The sequence below is a fragment of the Saccopteryx leptura genome, chromosome 1 (genome assembly GCF_036850995.1).
Source record: "Saccopteryx leptura isolate mSacLep1 chromosome 1, mSacLep1_pri_phased_curated, whole genome shotgun sequence".
NCBI lineage: Eukaryota > Metazoa > Chordata > Mammalia > Chiroptera > Emballonuridae > Saccopteryx > Saccopteryx leptura.
Window position 1 is genome coordinate 184589830 of NC_089503.1, and position 23674 is coordinate 184613503.

At 41.6% G+C, this 23674-nt stretch overlaps 1 protein-coding gene across 3 annotated transcripts in view; it reads right to left on the bottom strand.

Annotated features, from left to right (window-relative positions):
* The window catches only part of NID1 (nidogen 1), an 89950-nt gene that overhangs the window by 20599 nt on the left and 45677 nt on the right, over window positions 1-23674 (bottom strand). For all 3 annotated transcript variants that reach the window (XM_066382860.1, XM_066382851.1, XM_066382842.1), the window contains 2 exons: window positions 23014-23163; window positions 21884-22006 (listed from right to left, as the gene is read on the bottom strand). In XM_066382860.1, the coding sequence (XP_066238957.1) occupies window positions 21884-22006; window positions 23014-23163 (273 nt within the window). The remainder of the gene's footprint in view (window positions 1-21883; window positions 22007-23013; window positions 23164-23674) is intronic.

A 23674-nucleotide genomic window follows, 5' to 3' on the forward strand; every position in this document is an offset into this window, starting at 1 on the left:
GAACCTGGGGTACAGAGTCACCGACCAAGAAGAGGGAGAGAAAAGAAAAAGGAAGAAGTTAACCTCTCAAAATCAAGAAAAATCCACAGACTTTATAACTTGTTCCACTAATTCTTTGTTGTTGTTTCTTTCTTCTTTCTTATTGCCTTTATTATTATTTGTATTTCCTCCACCTCGGTCCTTTTATTCTCTGCCCATCTTATGCTACCCTTTTCTTTTTTATTTTTTTTTATTTTTTTTTTTGCATTTTTCCAAAGCTGGAAACAGGGAGAGACAGTCAGACAGACTCCCGCATGCGCCCGACCAGGATCCACCTGGCAAGCCCACCAGGGGGCGACGCTCTGCCCACCAGGGGGCGATGCTCTGCCCATCCTGGGCGTCGCCATGTTGCGACCAGAGCCACTCTAGCACCTGAGGCAGAGGCCACAGAGCCATCCCCAACGCCCGGGCCATCTTTGCTCCAATGGAGCCTTGGCTGCGGGAGGGGAAGAGAGAGACAGAGAGGAAGGCGCGGCGGAGGGGTGGAGAAGCAAATGGGCGCTTCTCCTATGTGCCCTGGCCAGGAATCGAATCCGGGTCCTCCGCACGCTAGGCCGACAATCTACCGCTGAGCCAACCGGCCAGGGCTACCCTTTTCTTGAACTACACTACCCATGAGTGTTACATTTTATTTCTTTTCTTCATCCTTACTCTCCCTTAGGGTTACACTCCAAAACCCTTAACTCTCACTCTCTCCCCTTTTGTTTTCTTTTTGTTTTTTTTTTTCCCTTTCCTTTTTTTCTTCCTTCGTTTCTCTCTTTTTCTTATTTTTTCCTTTCTATTCATTTCTTCTTTTCTCCTTTTACTTTTCCTCCCATTTAATCCTCAATCACGAACAAATTATTTAATTTGGGACTCAAGTTTTTTTTGTTCTTTTTTTTGTTGTTTGTTCTTTTTTTTTTTTTTTTTTCTTTTCTGCTTTTGTTCTTGGTTTTCCTTTATTTGTTTGTTTTTGTGGCATTTTGGGTACTTTTTACATTGCTTTTTAACTCACTAGCATTCCTCCCAACCCAAAGTCTCCATTGTATTTAGTCTTCGCTCCACTTAATACAACAGATTTTTACTTATTATTTTTATTTTTTTCTTCTTTAAATATTATTATTTTTTCTCTCCTTTGTTCTGTTTCCCTCTTATCCCTCTCATTATATATCTTAGTCGACCATCACTTACAAGCAAATCATTTTATGCTTGTCTAAGATATCCTCCCTTTTTTTTTTTTTTTTTGCATTTAGTAGGTCCCTACTCCCTTTTTTGCCCCTTTAACTCTTCACCCCAAATCAGGCCCTCCATTATAGGCAGTTTTTGTTCCATTTAGCATAATATAATTCACAGGTCATCACGATATTTACCTAAAGAGGTGAGAGGAGGGGAGGAGAAGAAAGAAAAAAGGGGGAAATAATAAATTATTACTTTTTTGTGTGTGGAGTGTTTTCCTTTTTTTTTTTCCTTTTATTTATTTATTTTTTCCCTTTTTATTCTTTATTAATTCTAATTAACACTATCAACAAGACCACCTTCAGATGCCAATAAGAAAAAGGAAATCGAATATTATGGATACAAAAGATAGAGAGGTAACACAAATAGATGTGGAAAAATCTATGGAGAAAAGATTTAACATATTGGAAGCCTTGGAGCCAAATGACAGAGAATTTAAAATAGAAATCTTAAAAATACTCAGAGATATACAAGAAAACACAGAAAGGCAATTTAGGGAAATCAGAAAACAACTCAACGATCACAAAGAATATATTACCAAGGAAATTGAAACTATAAAAACAAATCAAACAGAAATGAAAAACTCAATTCACGAACTGAAAAACAAGATAACAAGCTTAGCTAATAGAACAGCCCAGATAGAAGATAGGATTAGTGAAATAGAAGACAAGCAACTTGAGGCACAACAGAGAGAAGAAGAAAGAGACTCAAAAATAATAAAAAACGAGAAAGCCCTATAGGAATTGTCTGACTCCATCAGAAAGAATAACATAAGAATAATAGGTATATCAGAGGGAGAAGAGAAAGAAAATGGAATGGAGAATATACTCAAACAAATAATAGATGAGAACTTCCCAAGCCTGTGGAAAGAACTAAAGCCTCAAATTCAAGAAGCAAACAGAACACCGAGTTTTCTTAACCCCAACAAACCCACTCCAAGGCACATCATAATGAAGATGACACAAACCAATGAAAAAGAAAAAATTCTCAAGGCAGCCAGGGAAAAGAAGAATACAACATATAAAGGAAGACCTATTAGATTATCATCAGATTTCTCAGCAGAAACTCTACAAGCTAGAAGAGAGTGGACCCCAATATTCAAAGCCCTGAAAGAGAGAAACTTTCAGCCAAGAATACTATACCCATCAAAGCTATCCTTCAAGTACGAAGGAGATATAAAAACATTCACAAATACAGAAAAGATGAGAGAATTTATCAGAAAGCCCCCACTCCAGGAAATACTAAAGGGGGTTTTCCAACCAGATTCAAAGAACAAAAGAAAACAAAACCACAAGTAACAGCTCCACCAAGAAAACAATAAAACCAAACTTAAACTGTGACAACAAAAGAAAAAAAAAGGGGAGAAAAGATGAAGATTAACAGTAGCAAAGGACGATGAAGCACAGAAATACTCATAAGAAAGGGTACTACAATGAATATGGTAGGTACCCTTTTCATTACTTAATGGTAACCACCCTTGAAAAAACCACCACAAAAACACTTGACTTAAAAAAGGTAGCAACAGAAGAAAGAAGTATGGAATACAAACAAACAATAGAAAAACAAAAGAGAAGAATCAAACAAGATACAAAACTAACAGAAAGCAATTTATAAAATGGCAATAGGGAACCCACAAGTGTCAATAATTACACTAAATGTAAATGGATAAAACATACCAATAAAAAGACACAGAGTAGCAGAATGGATTAAAAAAGAAAATCCAACTGTATACTGCCTACAAGAAACTCATCTAAGCAACAAAGATAAAAACAAATTCAAAGTGAAAGGCTGGAAAACAATACTCCAAGCAAACAAAACCAAAAAAAAGCAGGTGTAGCAATACTCATATCTGATAATGCTGACTACAAGACAGAAAAAGTACTCAGAGACAGAAATGGTCATTTCATAATGATTAAGGGGACACTGAATCAAGAAGACATAACAATCCTTAATATATATGCACCAAACCAAGGAGCACCAAAATATATAAAACAGCTACTTATTGACCTTAAAACAAAAACTGACAAAAATACAATCATACTTGGAGACCTCAATAGACCGCTGACGGCTCTAGATCGGTCATCCAAACAGAGAATCAATAAAGATATAGTGGCCTTAAACGAAATATTAGAACACCTGGATATGATAGACATCTACAGGACACTTCATCCCAAAGCGACAGAGTATACATTTTCTCTACATGGAACATTCTCAAGAATTGACCATATGTTGGGCCACAAAGACAATATCAGCAAATTTAGAAAAACTGAAATTGTACCAAGCATATTCTCTGATCATAAAGCCTTGAAACTAGAATTCAACTGTAAAAAAGAGGGGGAAAACCCCACAAAATTATGGAATCTAAACAACATACTTCTAAAAAATGAATGGGTCAAAGAAGAAATAAGCACAGAGATCAAAAGATATATACAGACAAATGAAAATGAAAATACGACATATCAGAATCTCTGGGATGCAGCAAAAGCAGTAATAAGAGGAAAGTTCATATCACTTCAGGCCTATATGAACAAACAAGAGAGAGCCGAAGTAAACCACTTAACTTCACACCTTAAGGAGCTAGAAAAAGAAGAACAAAGACAACCCAAAACCAGCCGAAGAAAGGAGATAATAAAAATCAGAGCAGAAATAAACGAAATAGTGAACAGAAAAACTATAGAAAAAATCAATAAAACAAGGAGCTGGTTCTTTGAAAAGATCAACAAAATCGACAAACCCTTGGCAAGACTCACCAAGGAAAAAGACACAGGACTCAAATAAATAAAATCCAAAATGAAAGAGGAGAAATCACCACAGACGTCATAGATATACAAAGAATTATTGTAGAATACTATGAAAAACTATATGCCACCAAATACAACAATCTAGAAGAAATGGATAAATTCCTAGAACAATACAACCTTCCTAAACTGAGTCATGAAGAAGCAGAAAGCCTAAACAGACCAATCAGCAGGGAGGAAATAGAAAAAACTATTAAAAACCTCCCCAAAAATAAAAGTCCAGGCCCAGACGGTTATACTAGTGAATTCTATCAAACATTCAAAGAAGACTTGGTTCCTATTCTACTCAAAGTCTTCCAAAAAATTGAAGAAGAAGCAATACTTCCAAACACATTTTATGAGGCCAACATAACCCTCATACCAAAACCAGGCAAGGATGGCACAAAGAAAGAAAACTATAGACCAATATCTCTAATGAATACAGATGCTAAAATACTAAACAAAATACTGGCAAATCGAATACAACAACATATTAAAAAAATAATACATCATGATCAAGTGGGATTCATCCCAGAATCTCAAGGATGGTTCAACGTACGTAAAATGGTTAACGTAATACACCATATCAACAAAACAAAGAACAAAAACCACATGATCTTATCAATAGACGCAGAAAAGGCTTTCGATAAAATACAACACAATTTTATGTTTAAGACTCTCAACAAAATGGGTATAGAAGGAAAATATCTCAACATGATAAAGGCCATATATGATAAACCATCAGCCAACATCATATTAAATGGCGTAAAACTGAGGACTTTCCACCTTAAATCAGGAACACGACAGGGTTGTCCACTCTCTCCACTCTTATTTAACGTGGTGCTAGAAGTTCTGGCCAGAGCAATCAGACAAGACAAAGAAATAAAAGGCATCCATATCGGAAAAGAAGAAGTAAAGGTATCACTTTTTGCTGATGATATGATCCTATACATCGAAAACCCAAAGGACTCCACAAAAAAAATTACTAGAAACAATAAACCAATACAGTAAGGTCGCAGGATACAAAATTAACTTACAAAAGTCCATAGCCTTTCTATATGCCAACAATGAAATATTAGAAAACAAACTCAAAAAAATAATCCCCTTCACGATTGCAACAAAAAAAATAAAATACCTAGGAATAAACATAACAAAGAATGTAAAGAACCTAAAGAACGAAAACTACAAGGCATTGGTAAGAGAAATAGAAAAAGACACAATGAGATGGAAAAATATTCCTTGTTCTTGGATAGGAAGAATAAATATAATTAAAATGGCCATATTACCCAAAGTAATATATAAATTTAATGCAATTCCCATCAAAATTCCTATGACATTTTTTAAAGAAATGGAACAAAAAATCATAAGATTTATATGGAACTATAAAAATCCCCGAATAGCCAAAGCAATCCTAAGGAAAAAGAATGAAGCTGGGGGCATTACAATACCTGACTTTAAACTATATTATAGGGCCACAATAATCAAAACTGTATGGTATTGGCAGAAAAATAGACACTCAGACCAATGGAACAGAATAAAAAGCCCAGAAATAAAACCACATATATATGGTCAAATAATCTTTGATAAGGGGGCCAACAACACAAAATGGAGAAAAGAAAGCTTCTTCAACAAATGATGTTGGGAAAACTGGAAAGCCACATGCAAAAGAATGAAACTAGACTACAGCCTGTCCCCGTGTACTAAAATTAATTCAAAATGGATCAAAGACCTAAATATAAGATCTGAAACAATAAAGTACATAGAAGAAGACATAGGTACTAAAATCATGGACCTGGGTTTTAAAGAACATTTTATGAACTTGACTCCAATGGCAAGAGAAGTGAAGGCAAAGATAAATGAATGGGACTACATCAGAATAAAAAGTTTTTGCTCAGCAAGAGAAACTGATATCAAAATAAACAGACAGCCAACTAAATGGGAACTGATATTTTCAAACAATAGCTCAGATAAGGGCCTAATATCCAAAATTTACAAAGAACTCATAAAACTCAACAACAAACAAACAAACAATCCAATAAAAAAATGGGAAGAGGACATGAACAGACACTTCTCCCAGGAAGAGATACAAATGGCCAACAGATATATGAAAAGATGCTCATCTTCTTTAGTTATTAGAGAAATGCAAATCAAAATCACAATGAGGTACCACCTCACACCTGTTAGATTAGCTATTATCAACAAGACGGGTAATAGCAAATGTTGGAGAGGCTGTGGAGAAAAAGAAACCCTCATACAGTGTTGGTGGGAATGTAAAGTAGTACAACCATTATGGAAGAAAGTATGGTGGTTCCTCAAAAAACTGAAAATAGAACTACCTTATGACCCAGCAATCCCTCTACTGGGTATATACCCCAAAACCTCAGAATCATTGATACGTCAAGACACATGTAGCCCCATGTTCATTGCAGCACTGTTCACAGTGGCCAAGACATGGAAACAACCAAAAAACCCTTCAATAGAAGACTGGATAAAGAAGATGTGGCACATATACACTATGGAATACTACTCAGCCATAAGAAATGATGACATCAGATCATTTACAGCAAAATGGTGGGATCTTGATAACATTATACGGAGTGAAATAAGTAAATCAGAAAAAAACAAGAACTACATAATTCCATACATTGGTGGAACATAAAAACAAGACTAAGAGACATGGACAAGAGAGTGGTGGTTACCAGGGGTGGGGGGAGGGAGGACGCAGGAGGGAGGGAGGGAGAGAGTTAGGGGGAGGGGGAGGGGCACAGAGAAAACTAGACAGAGGGTGACAGAGGACAATCTGACTCTGGGCGAGGGGTATGCAACATAATTTAATGACAAGATAACCTAGACATGTTTTCTTTGAATATATGTACCCTGAATTATTAATGTCATCCCATTAACATTAATAAAAATTTATAAAAAAAATAAAATAAAAAAAACTCCCAACAAAGAAAAGTCTGGGGACTGATGGCTTCACAACTGAATTCTACCAAATATTCAAAGAACTGACTCCTATCCTTCTCAGGCTATTTCAAAAAATTCAAGAGGAAGGAAGACTTCCAAGCTCCTTTCATGAGGCGAGCATAATTCTGATTCCAAAACCAGGCAAAGACAACACAAAGAAAGAAAATTATAGGCCAATATCTCTGATGAATATAGATGCTAAAATCCTCAACAAAATATTAGCAAACCGGATCCAACAATATATGGAAAAAATCATACACCATGATCATGTGGGATTTATTCTGGGGAGGCAAGCCTGGTACAATATTCATAAATCAATCAATGTGATTCATCACATAAACAAAAAGGAGAAAACCCATATGATAATTTCAATAGATGCAGAAAAAGCATTTGATAAAATCCAGCACCCATTCATGATCAAAACTCTCAGCAAAGTGGGAATACAGGAAACATACCTCAACATGATAAAAGCCATCTATGAAAAACCCACAGCCAACATCATACTCAATTGACAAAAATTAAAAGCAATCCACTTAAGATCAGGAACAAGGCAGGGGTGCCCCCTTTCACCACTCTTATTTAACATAGTCCTGGAAATCCTAGCCACAGCAATCAGACAAGAAGAAAAAATAAAAGGCATTCAAGTTGGAAAAGAAGAAGTAAAACTATATTTATTTGCCCTGGCCGGTTGGCTCAGCGGTAGAGCGTCGGCCTAGCGTGAGGGGGACCTGGGTTCAATTCCCGGCCAGGGCACATAGGAGAAGCGCCCATTTGCTTCTCCACCCCCCCCCTCCTCTCTGTCTCTCTCTTCCCCTCCCGCAGCCAAGGCTCCATTGGAGCAAAGATGGCCCGGGCGCTGGGGATGGCTCCTTGGCCTCTGCCCCAGGCGTTAGAGTGGCTCTGGTCGCGGCAGAGCGACGCCCCGGAGGGGCAGAGCATCGCCCCCTGGTGGGCAGAGCCTCGCCCCTGGTGGGCGTGCCGGGTGGATCCCGGTCGGGTGCATGCGGGAGTCTGTCTGACTGTCTCTCCCCGTTTCCAGCTTCAGAGAAAAAAAACAAAAAAAAAACAATCATTATTTGCAGATGATATGATATTGTATATAGAAAACCCTAAAGTCTCAGTCAAAAAACTACTGGACCTGATAAATGAATTCAGCAAAGTGGCAGGATATAAAATCAATACTCAGAAATCAGAGGCATTTTTATACGCCAACAATGAACAGTCAGAAAGAGAAATTAAGGAAATAATCCTCTTCACTACTACAACCAAAAAAATTAAGTACCCAGGAGTAAACTTAACCAAGGAGACTAAAGACTTGTACTCGGAAAATTACAAAGCATTGATAAAAGAAATCACGGAAGATACAAACAAGTGAAAGCATATACCATGCTCATGGTTAGGAAGAATAAACATCATTAAAATGTCTATATTACCCAAAGCAATCTATAAATTCAACACAATACCAATTAAAATACCAATGACATACTTCAAAGATATAGACCACATATTCCAAAAATTTATATGGAACCAAAAAAGAACATGAATAGCCTCAGCAATCTTAAAAAAGAAGAATAAAGTGGGAGGTATCACACTTCCTGATATCAAGTTATACTACAAGGCCATTGTACTCAAAACAGCCTGGTACTGGCCTAAGAACAGGCATATAGATCAATGGAACAGAACAGAGAACCCAGAAATAAACCCACAGCTCTATGGACAACTGATATTTGACAAAGGAGGTAAGGAAATACAATGGAGTAAAGACAGCCTCTTTAACAAATGGTGTTGGGAAAATTGGACAGCTACCTGCAAAAAAGTGAAACGAGATCACCAGCTTACACCACTCACAAAAATAAACTCAAAATGGATAAAAGACTTAAATGTAGGCCGTGAAACCATAAGCATCTTAGAAGAAAACATAGGCAGTAAGCTCTCTGACATCTCTCGGAGCAATATATTTGCTGATTTATCTCCACGGGGAAGTGAAATAAAAGAGAGGATAAACAAATGGGACTATATCAAACTAAACAGCTTTTGCACAGCTAAAGACAATAAGAACAGAATAAAAAGACAAACTAGACAATGGGAGAACATATTTGACAATATGTCTGATAAGGGGTTAATAACCAAAATTTATAAAGAACTTGTAAATCTCAACACCAGGAAGACAAACAATCCAATCAAAAAATGGGAAAAAGAAATGAATAGACCCTTTTCCAAAGAGGACATACAGATGGCCAATAGGCATATGAAAAAATGCTCAACATCACTAATCATTAGAGAAATGCAAATCAAAACCATAATGAGATATCACCTCACACCAGCCAGAATGGCACTCATCAACAAAACAACACAGAATAAGTGCTGGCGAGGATGTGGAGAAAAGGGAACCCTCCTGTGCACTGCTGGTGGGAATGCAGACTGGTGCAGCCACTGTGGAAAACAGTATGGAGATTCCTCAAAAAACTGAAAATCGAACTGCCTTTTGATCCAGCTATCCCACTTTTAGGAATATATCCCAAGAACACCATAGAACGGCTCCAAAAGGAGAAATGCACCCCCATGTTTGTGGCAGCATTGTTCACAATAGCGACGATCTGTAAACAGCCCAAGTGTCCATCAGAGGACGAGTGGATTTAAAAGCTTTGGTATATATATACTATGGAATACTACTCAGCCATAAGAAATGACGACATTGGATCATTTACAATAACATGGATCGACCTTGCTAACATTATACGGAGTGAAATAAGTAAATCAGAAAAAACTAAGAACTATATGAATCCATATATAGATGGGACATAAAAATGAGACTCAGAGACATGAACAAGAATGTGATGGCAATGGGGGTAGGGGGGTGGGGGTAGGGGGCGAGGAAGGAGAAAGGGGGTGGGGGAGGGGAGGGGCACAAAGAAAACCAGATAGAAGGTGACAAAAGACAATTTGACTTTGGGTGAGGGGTATACAGCACAATCAAATGTCAAAATAATCTGGAGATGTTTTCTCTCAACATATGTACCCTGATTTATCAATGTCACTGCATTAAATTAAAAAAAAAAAAATACCACCACTACTGATAATGATGATGATGAAGATACCTCTACTTATGAACTCTCTCCACGTCCCTTCCTGACACTTATCCCCAATCATGACAGGACAGGAAGGAAGGAGAATGCCCAGAGACGAGAGTGAATTAGCAACTAGAACAGAGCAAAAGTGCAGGGGAAGCAGGAAGTCATGAAACCGACCATAGGAAGAGAAAATGCACCATCGGTCTGTGCCACCTTGTGCCAAAAGGCCTCCTGGGGCCCCACATTATATCTGTCCTCTTCTGATACCCTGCTAAGGTAGCTGTAAAGATCACAGTATTTGTGACATTTCTTAAATCAGGGCCCTCAGGGCCCCTTGAATCCTGACTATATTTGTGTTATAAGCATTAATGTTCAAAACTGCCAGGAGCAGCAGGGGTCAGAGCTGTTAAGAGAGGCCTGGGAGCCAGGACGCCATCAGGGTGGGCAGTGTGCATGCCTGGCTGGGTCCAACAGGCTGTGGTGGGAGCAGAGAGGAGGGCCTTGGTCAAGGGCTCGCCTACTCAAGGGTGATACACCTGTGGGTCCTGGACATGCACAGCACGTGGCTGGGCTACCTGAGACTGGAGGTTTTCCGGTTGAGAGAAGGAAGGCCGAGAAGACAAGATGTTCAGGGTATTGTGAGGGTGGTTGACAGTGCTCCCTGGGGTTCAGGTGAATGGACTTGGGGAAAAAGATGGGGTGGAGGAGCTGCAAGGCTCAGCAAGGACACTGCTAAACCACAAATGAGGCCCCGGGGAACTGTGAGGCTGGAGTTGGTCAGAGGGGCCGGGAGCCTCACAGCCTGTTCTCAAGCCTCGGAGACCTGGTTTTCAGATCCTCCATAGCCTGACCTCCCTCAGCTACCTAACTACCTCTCCTCTTCATTATTCTCCCACAACTCTTGTTCAAACTCTCCCAGTCCTCTGGGACCTCTCCCGGGTCCCCAGCTCCTGGCTACACTTAAAAGATTCACTAGCCCTGGCCGGTTGGCTCAGTGGTAGAGCGTCGGCCTGGCGTGTGGAGATCCCGGGTTCGATTCCCGGTCAGGGCACACAGGAAAGGCGCCCATCTGCTTCTCCACCCCTCCCCCTCTCCTTCCTCTCTGTCTCTCTCTTCTCCTCCTGCAGCCGAGGCTCCACTAGAGCAAAAGATGGCCCGGGCGCTGGGGATGGCTCCTTGGCCTCTGCCTCAGGCACTAGAGTGGCTCTGGTCGCAACAGAGCGACGCCCCGGATGGGCAGAGCATCGCCCCCTGGTGGGCGTGCCGGGTGGATCCCAGCCAGGCGCATGCGGGAGTCTGTCTGACTGCCTCCCCGTTTCCATCTTCAGAAAAAAAATAAAAATAAAAAAAAAAAAGGTTCACTAGGATTTTGAAGTGCTCCCACTTCCTGCCCAGTAACAGTGTCAACTCCTCCAGAGTACAGACTTTACTGCCCACGTGCTGAGCACAGTAGCATAACAGATACTTTCAACCAGATCATTTACAATTGGTCCTGGCTGTGCTACTAGTTAGCCAGGCGCCTCGGACAAGTTAGGTCCTCTAAACCCTTATCAATCTGAATAAGGCTAGCCGTCTACCAGCTAGTGATGGAGAAAACCAAAATGTGTGGTGTCCTGGACACCAAATAGAGAAAGTGTTTTGGAACAGAAGGCGAGATCAACTGTACCAAGAGCCACTAAGAAAGGTGAGGCCTGAGACCAGAGTAAGTGCATGTTGTGGGGACTTTTCAGGGGCAGCTCCAGGGTGAGTGGGGTAGGGCAAAGCCAGACTGCAGTGGTTCAAGAGGGAACAGGACTCTGGGAAGAAGGTAACCACCTTGTTTTAGAATCTAATGACACACAGAATAACTAGAGAGCAAATCCTCAAATCCACGGAAAACATTTATAATAAAATGAGGTGACAAGAGACACCTATGAACCCCAAACACAAGGAGGTGAGGCCATACCCGAGATCAGTGCCTGTGTGAAGAAAGCAGAGAGAAGCAGCAGGCATCTGACTGTTAAGGAGTAGGAGAACCCCAAAGAGTTAACAGCACTCAAAAAAGCACAGCAGAGCACAGCTGAAATCAGGCACTGAAGCTCAGAGGGTTTTCCTACTCCAGCTGGGGCCAAAGCCCAATGGGCCTCTAAGAATTCTCAACAATGCTTGGCTGGCAGGATTCCTGCACTGGAAGAAAGTGCTGGAGGGGAAAGTAAATTCAGCAGGATGGAGACAACAGAAACCAAGAAAGAGACGTCTAGACACAGGTCAGGGAGGAAACAGAGCCAAGAATCTTAAAAATTAAAATATTTTTAAAAATTTCACCCAAAGTTTTCACAAAACACATAAAAACACACATAAAAATAAGTCATAGCGGTTGAATCAAGTATGAAGTCACAATAAGAAAAAGGACAAGGAGTAGAATAACAACCTATAGACGACAAAAGCTTGCAGAAGGACATGCTAACAGAACAGATCAAAACCACAAGCTTCTATTATTTCAAAAGAAGTAAACTAAAAAAAAAAGACAAGAACAAAATGAATCAAATTTGAAAAACTCAGAAATGAGGCAACAGAATTAATGAAAGAAGTAGAAATAAAAGAAAAAATCACGTCAGAAATTAAGACTGCCCTGGCCGGTTGGCTCAGTGGTAGAGCCCAGCGTGTGGATGTCTTGGGTTTGATTCCTGGTCAGGGCACACAGGAGAAATGCCCATCAGCTTCTCTCCCACTCTGTCCCCCCCTTCTCCTCCTGCAGCCATGGCTCGATTGGTTCAAGCAAGTTGGACCCAGGTGCTAAGGATGGCTCCATGGCCTCTGCCTCAGATGCTAAGAAGAGTTCAGTTGCTGAGCAATGTCCCAGATAGGCAGAGCATCACCTCTCTAGTGGGCCTGCCAGGTGGCCCCTGGTCAGGGCACATGCAGGAATCTTACTGAATGAATAAAAAGGAAAAGAAATTAAGACTAAACTAGAAGGAACATAAAAGTAAATAAACATAAAAGACTATGCTTTAAAAGAAGCAGAAGGTGGAAATGAGGAAAATATTTAAAGCTAATGAGAAATGCGATGAGATGGATTTGAGAAGGGGACAATGCCTGGGGGCAGACAGATGGATCAGTACATGAAATGGGCCCCTGAAAAGGTAAACCAGAGTGAGGAAAGACAATAGACACTAAAACAGTAAGTCAAGAAAATATTCCTGAAATTAAAAAAGATTTGATATGACAAACTGAAAAAGCACACGGAATAACTACCAATTTGACCCAGAATGACCAATGCCAAGCCTATTCTAACAGAACTATTGAACTTTTGAAGGGAACGGCGGAAGATAAAGAAATAATCCTTTGGGCACCTAGGTAACAAGGGGAAAATTATCTTCAGATTATCATATGCACTTTGACTGTCATGCTTTTTTGTCAGAAGTGTGAGATAGTCAAGAAAGAAAGTGAACCAAGTTTCTATGAGACTTTCTGAGGAACTGACCAGAGAAAAAGCTTCAGACAATCAAATAACCACAGTGACAATGACACAGGACTGGTAACAAGCAATGAACATAAAGTTACTTGTTGAACTAAAACTGAGGATTGAAAGGGAGAGAACCTACCTAGTATGTGATGGTTATGTGCTTGGGCAACATACCGTATTTCCCCAGGTATAAGATGCTCCCATGTATAAGACGCACCTTAATTTTGGGGCCCGAAATTTGAAAAAAAAATGTATTACATAAAGTTATTGAACTCAAGTTTTATTCATCATAAAATTCATACAACTCTTCAACAAGTGTGAAAAAGTGGAAAATGCAAGTAAAAAATCTACCACCACTGTTTAAGACGCACCCAGTTTTTAGACGCCAAATTTTTAGAAAAAAGGTACATCTTATATATGGGGAAATACAGTAGGTATAACCATAAAAATAGAGGGAATGCACAGAGCAGATGCAAAAGCTTTTAATTGTTCTCAGAAGTCATATTGTGGTGGTATTCTCAGTTCTCAGACTGCCAGGTGTGCAACGTGGGATAAAGTCAACAAGAAACTATGGTCTCTAAGTCTTATCACCCACTGTGCCCTCGAGAACCAGGATTCTCAGTGTGGAAGGAAGGAGCTGCAGATACAAGCTAGACAAGGTTAAGAAAAGTCCTATAGTCATGCATTTGAATTGGAAATATCAGCATGAACTCATAAGGTGTTCCCAGCTGTCTGAGCATCCCTAGTGCTAACACTGTGGTCCTGCAATACCATTATCCACTGAAAGAAACCAGGGCTACACGGGAAAATGGCTGGTTCTAGTTCTGAGGCAGGAAGTACACATGAATACAAACATGCTTTGTCATACCAGAGAGCAAGGAAGCTATCAAAGGCTAAAAGGACCAGAAGCCAACTGAAAAAAATTCCCATGGGCCAAAGAGGGATATTGAGCCACAGTGAGTACTGTATAATTATTATGAGTTTATAATGCTATTAAAAAACTTAAAAATAAATTAGTCACTTTCAGTAGCTGAGAAGAAATCAGTCTCAGTTACCCTGACAACTAGTAAATAAGGGAAAGACGCACACATTTTTCCTGCTTTCCTTTATGTCATCTCCCCAACCCCTGGGCCACGGACCAGTACTAGTCCGTGGGCCATTTGGTACCAGTCCACAGAGAAGAATAAATAACTTACATTATTTCCGTTTTATTTATATTTAAGTCCGAACAATGTTTTATTTTTAAAAAATGACCAGATTCCCTCTGTTACATCCATCTAAGACTCACTCTTGACGCTTGTCTCGGTCACGTGATACATTTATCCATCCCACCCTAAAGGCCGGTCCGTGAAAATATTTTCTGACATTAAACCTGTCTGTGGCCCAAAAAAGGTTGGGGACCATTGCTTTATGAAATGTATCACTGCACAACTAAAGGGTAGATGAGGGGAGGTATTTTTTGTAAGTATTCCAACTAACGAATGAAAAAGAAAATGATGACTCCTGGCTGGTTGGCTCAATAGATAAGAGTGTGGACTCAGCGTACAGATGTCCCTGGTTTGATCCTCAGGCACACAAGAGAAGAGACCATCTGCTTCTCTTCTCCTTCTTCCCCGCATGCAGCCAATGGCCCGATTGGTTCAGCGTTGGCCCCAACCACTGAGGCTAGCTTGGTTGGTCTGAGCATTGGCTTCAGGCACTGCAGATAGCTCGGTTGATTCGAGCATCGGCCCCAGACGGGGTTGCCGGGTGGATCCCCATCAGGGCACATGCAGGAGTCTATCTCCCCTCCTCTCACTTAAAAAAAAAATGACAACAGAATTAGACTATTTCCTTTTTGCCACCCAGTAGAAATTAAAGAACCTAGCAATGAGCATCAATTTCAACTCATAAATGAAAAAGAACTACAGATCTAGACTCTCATATTTTCCACTCCCTAGAAATGAATAGATCTAGGCCATAATCACGAATGGCTCCTAACATCACAAAGAGTGAGACAAGCAAACATTAGGTGCTTCTGAAGTGAGGTAATACACCACCTACTCTCTTCCCAAAGGGACCGAACCTGAGTCTGAGCAAGCCTCTGGACCCAGTGGTCAGTGTGCAGACATCATTAGAGTGTTGTATCTTCTGATGTTGCACCGGGAGTGAGTGCACAACCAGCAAAATCCAGACTGTGAGAAATCCCACAGCTCAAAGTCCTGGGTTCTTCAAGACACTAAACACAAGATAAAGAAAGGGCTGGCAGAGGGAACTATAAATAGAAAAACGAGCAACACTAACTCTATGGTGTTTAAAAATGCACACATGTGATAAACTATGAAGAAATGCAAGGAAGTAATTGCTGTGAAAGTTAAATTGGTGGTTACTTTTGGAGAAGGTAGGAGGCTCTGACTGGGAGAGGGTGCCTGGGGAAGCTGTGGGTCAAGTCCTACTTCTTGCCCTGGGTGATACTTACAAGGGACACCTCAGAACAACTCCTTGAACTGTACATTTGTCCTTGCATGACTTTCTGTATCTATGCTTTATTTTACAATAAAGAGGGAAAAAAGAGAATGTGAGAAGAGGAAGTGGATACAGTAATTCCAGACACCCCTTATGAGGAATAAAACCACAAAGAAGATGAAAAGTGGAGGCGGGAGGGGTGTGTAGGATCAGGGAATTCCTCACTGCATCTTTCAGATGAGAGGTGTCCCTGCTTCTCTGTGGGCTGACTGGAGCCATGTGAGGAGCCAACAGCCAGAATGCAATTCATATCAGAAAACAATCTGGCTCATTAAATGAAGGTTAACTGGAAAATTATGATAGTGACTTTATTTAATTTATAAATGTTTTGAATTTATAGTTAGGTATAAAGGAAGTTGATCCCTAGATTTACCCATAATAAAAATAATGTAAGTCAACACGGGAGGCCCTAAGAATGTTTTTTTAATTTATTTTATTTATTGATTTGAGAGAGAGAGAAAAATATCAATCCGTTCCTGCATGTGCTCTGACTGGGGACTGAACTGACAACCTCCACACATCAGAATGAGGCTAAGCGAGCCATCCAGCCGGGACAAGAATGTTTTTCTTCTCTAAAAGGGTCTTACTTAATTTTCAGAAAATTTCTATTAAAAAATTATTTTATATGAAGAGTTTTAGAAATCTTTTTGTAAACTAAGAAACACTCAGTCGTTATGTTGCATATTTATAAAACAAAGAACATGAATTATGGAGGCTCTAAAGACCCTTCCAGCTCTAACGGGGAAATTCAAGTTTTCTGACCTGGGTTTATCTGAAACAAAGTGCACTGTAACACAGACAACAGACACATAAAAAACAAAAGTATACATTTACTTTGTCCTCAGTTTCTTCTCCTTTCAGATATTGTATCCTAAATGTTTCATTTTTCTGAACTCTCTGTCTTTCTCTGTAGTGTGGTGTGGACCCAATGCAGTGTGCTGTGTGACTGATGACAAGCATGAAGAAGGAGGATCAAATCCCACAGGTCTGATCCTGCCCTTCAGGACCGGGTTGTTCATCTCTGGCCAGGGCTTTTCACTCTCCTCTCTGATCCTCTAATAAGCTCCCCAGATTCCCAAACTCTAATCAGTGACATTCCCCAAGACACTCTGCATACAAGGTCAGTGGCCATGGTAGCCAACCTCCTGGCCCCCAATCTCAACCTCCTGGTAGTCTCACACTGTTAGAGGGTTAGCCTGTGACTTTTATTTAACATCAGCAGAAATGAGAACTGTCAGGTCCAAGATTAGGTTACAGAATACAGTGGCATCTGTCCTGGACTCTCTCTCATTGAGGCAGGACAGTAAAAGCTAGGAAAACTCCTTGGCAAACAGAATAGGGAAACTGAAACAGACAGCTGAACAACCTGGCGGAGAAATTTAGAGCCAGATCCAGAGTGTCACCTCCTTGGAGATAACATTTCAATTGTTTTGGCCTCAGGCCCAGGCCTGCTACAACACCCTCGTGGGTGATGGCACCCTTCCCTGGGGCTGGTAGATCACTGCAGCTGGGAGTGGGAGGTGGGGGAAAGCTGATGAACATTATATTGAAATCCTCCCCTAAGACCACCCCTAAACTCCCATTCTTTAAAAAAACCTCTAAACAGCCTTGGCCAGATAGCTTGGTTGGTTAGAGCATTGTCCCGAAACACAGAGATTGCTGGTTCAATCCCTGGTCAGGGCATGTACAGGAACACATTGAAGTTCCTATGTCTCTCTCTCACTCTCTCCCTTCCTCTCTCTAAAATCAATAAAATATTAAAAAACAATCAACAACCCTCTAAACAAAGGACATGGGAAGCACAGGAGCACACTCACCCTCCTCCCTCCCTTGTCCTTCCTCTCCCCATCCCACAGGATGCATCTCCTAAACTCTAAGGGACCTCACGAGACCTGTAACCAGGGGAGCAGTAGGCAGTGGCAGCTGGTCCCCAAACTAACCCCCTGAACCTCTCTCCAATGTCCCTTTTCTCCACTCATTTCTTTCTCAGGGGGTTTTGAGAGAGCCAAGGCAGCCCCAACTAGGCCCTCCTGTTGCTTCTATTGTTTTAGGCCCTTCCTTGTTTCACTGTCCCCAGCTGTAATAAACTTGCTCTTTTTTTTTTTTTTTTTTTTAGTGAGAGAAGGGGAAACAGAGAGACAGACTTCCACATGTGCCCGACTGGGATCCACTGGGTATTCTCAGTAGGATGATCTGTCCATTGAAGGCATTGCTCCATTGAGACTGGAGCCATTTTTTAGCGCCTGAGGTGGAGACTATGGAGCCATCCTCAGCACCCAAGGCCAACTTGTTAAGCCAATCAATCCATGGCTGTGGGAGGGGGGGGAGAGAGAGAAAGAGAGAGAGAGAGAGAGAGAATGGGGAGGTGTAGAGAAGCAGATGGTCACTTCTCCTGAGTGCCCTGCCCAGGAATCAAACCCGGGACATCCACAGGCCGGGTCAACGCTCTACCACTCATCATACAGGCCAGGGTTAAACTTACTCTTAAGATCACCTGGACTCATGCTGTGAAAGTTTTTCTACATGAAGTCAAGAACCCACACAGTACTGATTGGCCTTAGGCAGACCAGAAGAGCCAGGTCCCACTCTGGTAAGGTAACATCATCATCGCTTGCTCTGGCTCTAGAGGGAGCTGGCTCCAGGCATGAAGATGCTTAGGCAGCCCTGTGGCAAGGCCCATGAGGAAGGATCCTCTGAGGCAGCCCCAGAGGAATCTCAGAGAAGACCATAGCTCTGGCTAACGTCCTGACAACAGCCTCAGGAGAAACCCCAAACAGGACCCCCATTTATACTGCTCCTAACTTGCAGAAACTGTGAGATAATAAATTTTTATTGTTTGAAGTTACTTTGGAGATAATTTGTTACACAACAAAAGATAATGAATATAGTGGCTTTCAAACTTTCTGACCATAATCCACACAAATACCTTTCACTCTGCAATTCAGTCCACATATACATACCACACACACACTCTTCCATGCACTTACACAAGTATCGTTTCATGAAACAACATTCATTCCTACTACATATACTCTACGTACTCTTGATATTTTTTTATTTTGTTTCATTCCATTCCATGAAAAGAAAATGGTGACAGCAACCCACTGTACTGATTTCACACTCTGCATGTGGTTTGAGGGTAGAGCACAGAAGGATGGGTGGTAGGGCACAGGGAATGATAAATCATAACTTCTGTTTTGACTGTCACTGGTTGATACTACAATAGCCATGATCTTAACTGACTCACCCTTAAAAGGCAGTTTACTTTTATTTTTAAATTAGCCCCTACTGTACAGAGTAGGTACTAAGTACTATCTAGGAGTCCAGATGATGCTACACATTATCTTTATCTTTGTTAACATTTCATAAAACATGTAGTCAAATGAAAAAAAATGATGTGTTTATAATCGGGTTGAAAACAAACCCATTAGAATACAAGTGCAGCCCCTACAGCCCTGCCCACCCCACTTCCCTCTCTCCCTGCATCCAGGCGCCGTCTCCTGGCACCTGTCTCTCAAACCCATGTGTGTGTTTTATGTTTCCACACACATGGTTACACACACACCGGTTTATTTCCACACAAGGTTGTATTTATATAAATGGGATCACACTGCCTATATCTTTTCGTAACTTTCTTTTTAGTCAACATGATTTGAGGTTTACCCATTAATTCCAGTTCACTCATTTTAACTGCTGTGTATTACCACATCATATCAGTTGTACCAAACTCATTTGTCCAATCCTCCTACTGAGGGTCATTCAGATTCTTTCCGGTTACAGACAACACTATTTCTAGTGCACATTCTCTCTCAGTATGTAACTAGATGCTGACTTTCTTAAGAAGACAGGTTTAGCTATATAAACAGTCTTAACAAGTAGTGCTAATTATTTTATCCTTGTCCCATTTTCATATCCCAGCCTGCAGGTCTGGGTTTGTTTGTTTAGTCAACAGAGCTTTAAAGAGGGGGCAGGAGTTATGCTAAAAAGATAAAAAAAATAAAGCATCCACTTCTTTTTCAACTGTAGATGTGAAGTGAGCCTATGGGAATAATGCATGTTAGTCATTTTTAATAGCTGCTGGAGTGTCTTGACTTAACTTGTCATGAAGTCCCCTCTATGTATCCTGCCTGTCAAAATTTTTGGGCAGTACTAGAGTTTTTACCCATATTTTTAGGAACAGAGGTTGGCCCTGCCTGGGTTCATCTTAGGCTGGAGGTGGGCAAGCTTCTCCTGTCAAGGGTCAGGAGGTTAATATTTTAGGCTTTGTAGGCCTTTATGGACTCTGCCACAACTGCTCTCCTCTGCCTTTGTAAAATGAAAGCAACCACTGGACTCCACATAAACTAACAAGCACAGCTGTGTTCCAATAAAACTTTATTTACAAAAACAGGAAGTAGGTGGGATTTGACCTACAAGTGGTAGTTTGCTGACCACTGTAAGCAAACTGACCACTGGTATGTATTATTTATCAAAATTGTTTAAACTTTAATCTGATAGTTTTCTCCTTCCAGATGGGCAACTATTCTAAAAACTGGTCACACCCAGTCCTGTGGAGTATGTGAGTAAACACTGTTGGAAGGAGAAAATCTGGTACACTCATGTCTTCAGCAACGCTAGACAGCTGTAAGCCCCATGATGGGCCACATACTCCACTGGTTACCGGGGACATGGAAATAAAATGCACACTCACCCTGTCCGCAGGGCACTGACAGGCTAGCAAAGGGGACAGTGGTATAGTTATTAACTGCTTAAAAAAGTAGTGGAATAGAACCTCTCACTTATCTCTTATTGGAACAGTTTACATATCTGGTCAACAGCAGCAGCAATAATAAAAATTCCTAACACGATTAGCTAACTCCAGTCTGAGGTGTCGGATACAGCGTTAATCTCATGACAGGATCCCAGGTGGTTAGAGGACAGCGTCCAGGTTGGGGTCCATCTGACAGGCACAGACCTGGGTCTGAGTCTTTGATCTAGCCCTTACTACCTGCAGGGCCTGACTGTGCCTTTGTCTTTTCAAGTGTAGTACAAATGGAGGTAGTAACAGTACTTACTGACTTTCTGAATTCCCTATGACTCCAAGAAACCTGTGACGGGTATTTTTATGTGTCCACTGGACTGGGACACAGAGAGCCCAGATATGTGGTCAAATAGTATTTGGGGGTTTCTGGGAGGGTGTTTTGGATGAGATTTAAGTCCATGGACTGAGTAAAACAGACTGCTCTCCCTAATGGGGGCGAACCTCATCCAATCAGGGGAAAGAAAGAATAGAACAAATAGGCTGACCTTCCCCAAGTAAGAAAAAAGTCTTCCTTCCTGACAAACTAAGGACCGAGACCAAGGCTTTTTCTTGCCTTCAGACACAAATGAAGACACGGCCTTTTCCTGGTCTCCAGCCTGCCAGCACTCTGATGGGAACACCCCACCAGCTCTCCCGACTCACTAGCTGCTCAAATGCAGATCTTGGGACTTCCTAGCCTCTGTAATCATGTGAGCCAACTTCTCATAATAAATCTCTTCCATATGAACATACGCATCTATACACATCCTATTGCTTCTGTTCCTCTGGAGAACCCTGACTACTGCAGGCCAGTTCTTCCCCTGCACTGCTTGCTCAAGGTACTAGGATGAGCAAACCCCAGGCTGCCAGGACAGGTATGGTCCATGTCTGGCCACCCCGGCAGTTGAGCAGTATATAACCTACATGCCTGTCCACTGCAGTCATACTCTGACCTCCGATCTCAACAATCCTCAGGATTCTCCATGGAGCCTCATTATTTGCCAACGCCCCTTCCCTCCCACGGCCCTGTACTCAATACTCACGGATATGGCACTGGCCAACTCCAAACGTCCTAACTCCTTACCTCCAGGCACACAGCGAAAGCCATCTCCCCAGTAACCAGGTTTGCACTGGCACGAGAAGGAGCCCGGAGTGTTATAGCAGAAGGCATCGGGGTGGCATCGGCTTGGCTGGCATTCATTCGCGTCTGCAAAACAGCCCCCAGGCCCCAGGACAATGAGATTTCTTCTGGAATTCACAATTTACACAATAATTTAAGCCACTTGCTCAACTCTATGGAGCCCTGTTTCTGATCTGGGAACAGAGATTTAGAATTCACTCAACATTAATTATCAAAACACTAACTCCCCAGTTTCTAACTTGAGTATTTACAAGTGTGTTTCACTTTGATGATAATGTCTTCATGAAAAATCAGCTTGCAAACAGAATAAAAGGATTCTTTTGTTCTATAAATGATTCTTCTCATCATAAATGAAAGCTTCAAAAAAGTTCTCAGGGTTTGCAGACAGATTATTTACTGCTTGACAGAAAAACCTCAGAGACTAAAGTAAATTCACATGTTCAGTAATGAGGAGATAGTATCTCAGGAATCATAATCTATCCTAGAAAAGCTTAGACTTTTCAGAAATACTTGGTGGTACAAAGTTAAGTAATTGCAAATAAGAGGTTGGGGTACTATGTTGACAGTTATCTACCTAAAGGTATCCACAGAGCTCCCAGCAGCCAGCAAGGGACTGCTCTCAGCGGTGAAGGGATTCTGTGAAGTCATTTATTCTCTGACTCTGCACTCACTCAATAAGGAGATCTTCCTTACTGTGGATTAGCGCAGGCCAGCCAAACGACTATACATATCTTATTAAATAAATGGCTAGACTCTAAGCTCCATGAATACAAGGATGGTTTTTCTTTTCATAAAAGACAATTTCCTGAGTTCCTAGCAGACAGCAGGTGTCTAACTGTTGCCTAAACAAGCAAGTCACACAGAACAAAATAGTAGGGGAGGCCAAGTGCCTTCCCCAATGAGAACAGATGAGAACAGCACCCCTCCCGCCAGAGAAAATGCAGAGTTCACACTATTAGAAACAAAATGCAGCTCATTTAACAGCAGAGTTGAGAGAATAAGTCTCTTAAACTCTGGGTGAGTCAGTAACTAGCATATGTTAAGTACAGACAGAAAAATCAGTTACCACGCACCTTGGCAGGCCCGGCCATCCCCAGAAAAGCCTGGCAAACAGGAGCAGGTGTAGGAGGAGTCACCCGTGTAGACGCACTGGGCCCGCTGGGGGATGTCGCAGTCATGCAGGCCCGTGATGCAGTGGTTGATAGGGCGCTGGTCCATGACAGCTTCAAACACAAGGTGGATGCAGTGTTTGGAAGGAAGGAAGCCCCAGCGCCCTTCCCAGATCCCTGCCCAACAGCTGTTTAGTCACTAGGGGGACGGTGCCTGAACCACAGCCTTCCTGGCATCTTTCAGGCTTGAGCCCTGCTCTCCACTAAGCTCTGGTTTCATCCTGCCTGGACTTTGCCTCTGATCTGCCCTTGAAGAGGACACCAGAATCAGTCATTCAGCCTGGTTTTCAACCTCAGTTTCACCCAGGGCTCTGTATCAGGCCACTCTCCACACAGGTTTCCCAGCCAACTTCCCCTTCATCTGGATGTGGAGGAGGAGCATGCTGGGGCCTACACTTTCTAGGGCAGCTCTGCCAGTGGAGTGTCTGGAGCTAAGGACCTAAGACTTCTGCGTGGCGACTTTAACCCTGATTCACTGGGTTGGTGGAACAGTCACCATGAATATAGAAATCAGCCACTTCCTACCACAGATGGAGAAATGAACTTCCAGGGCAGTGAGCATAAT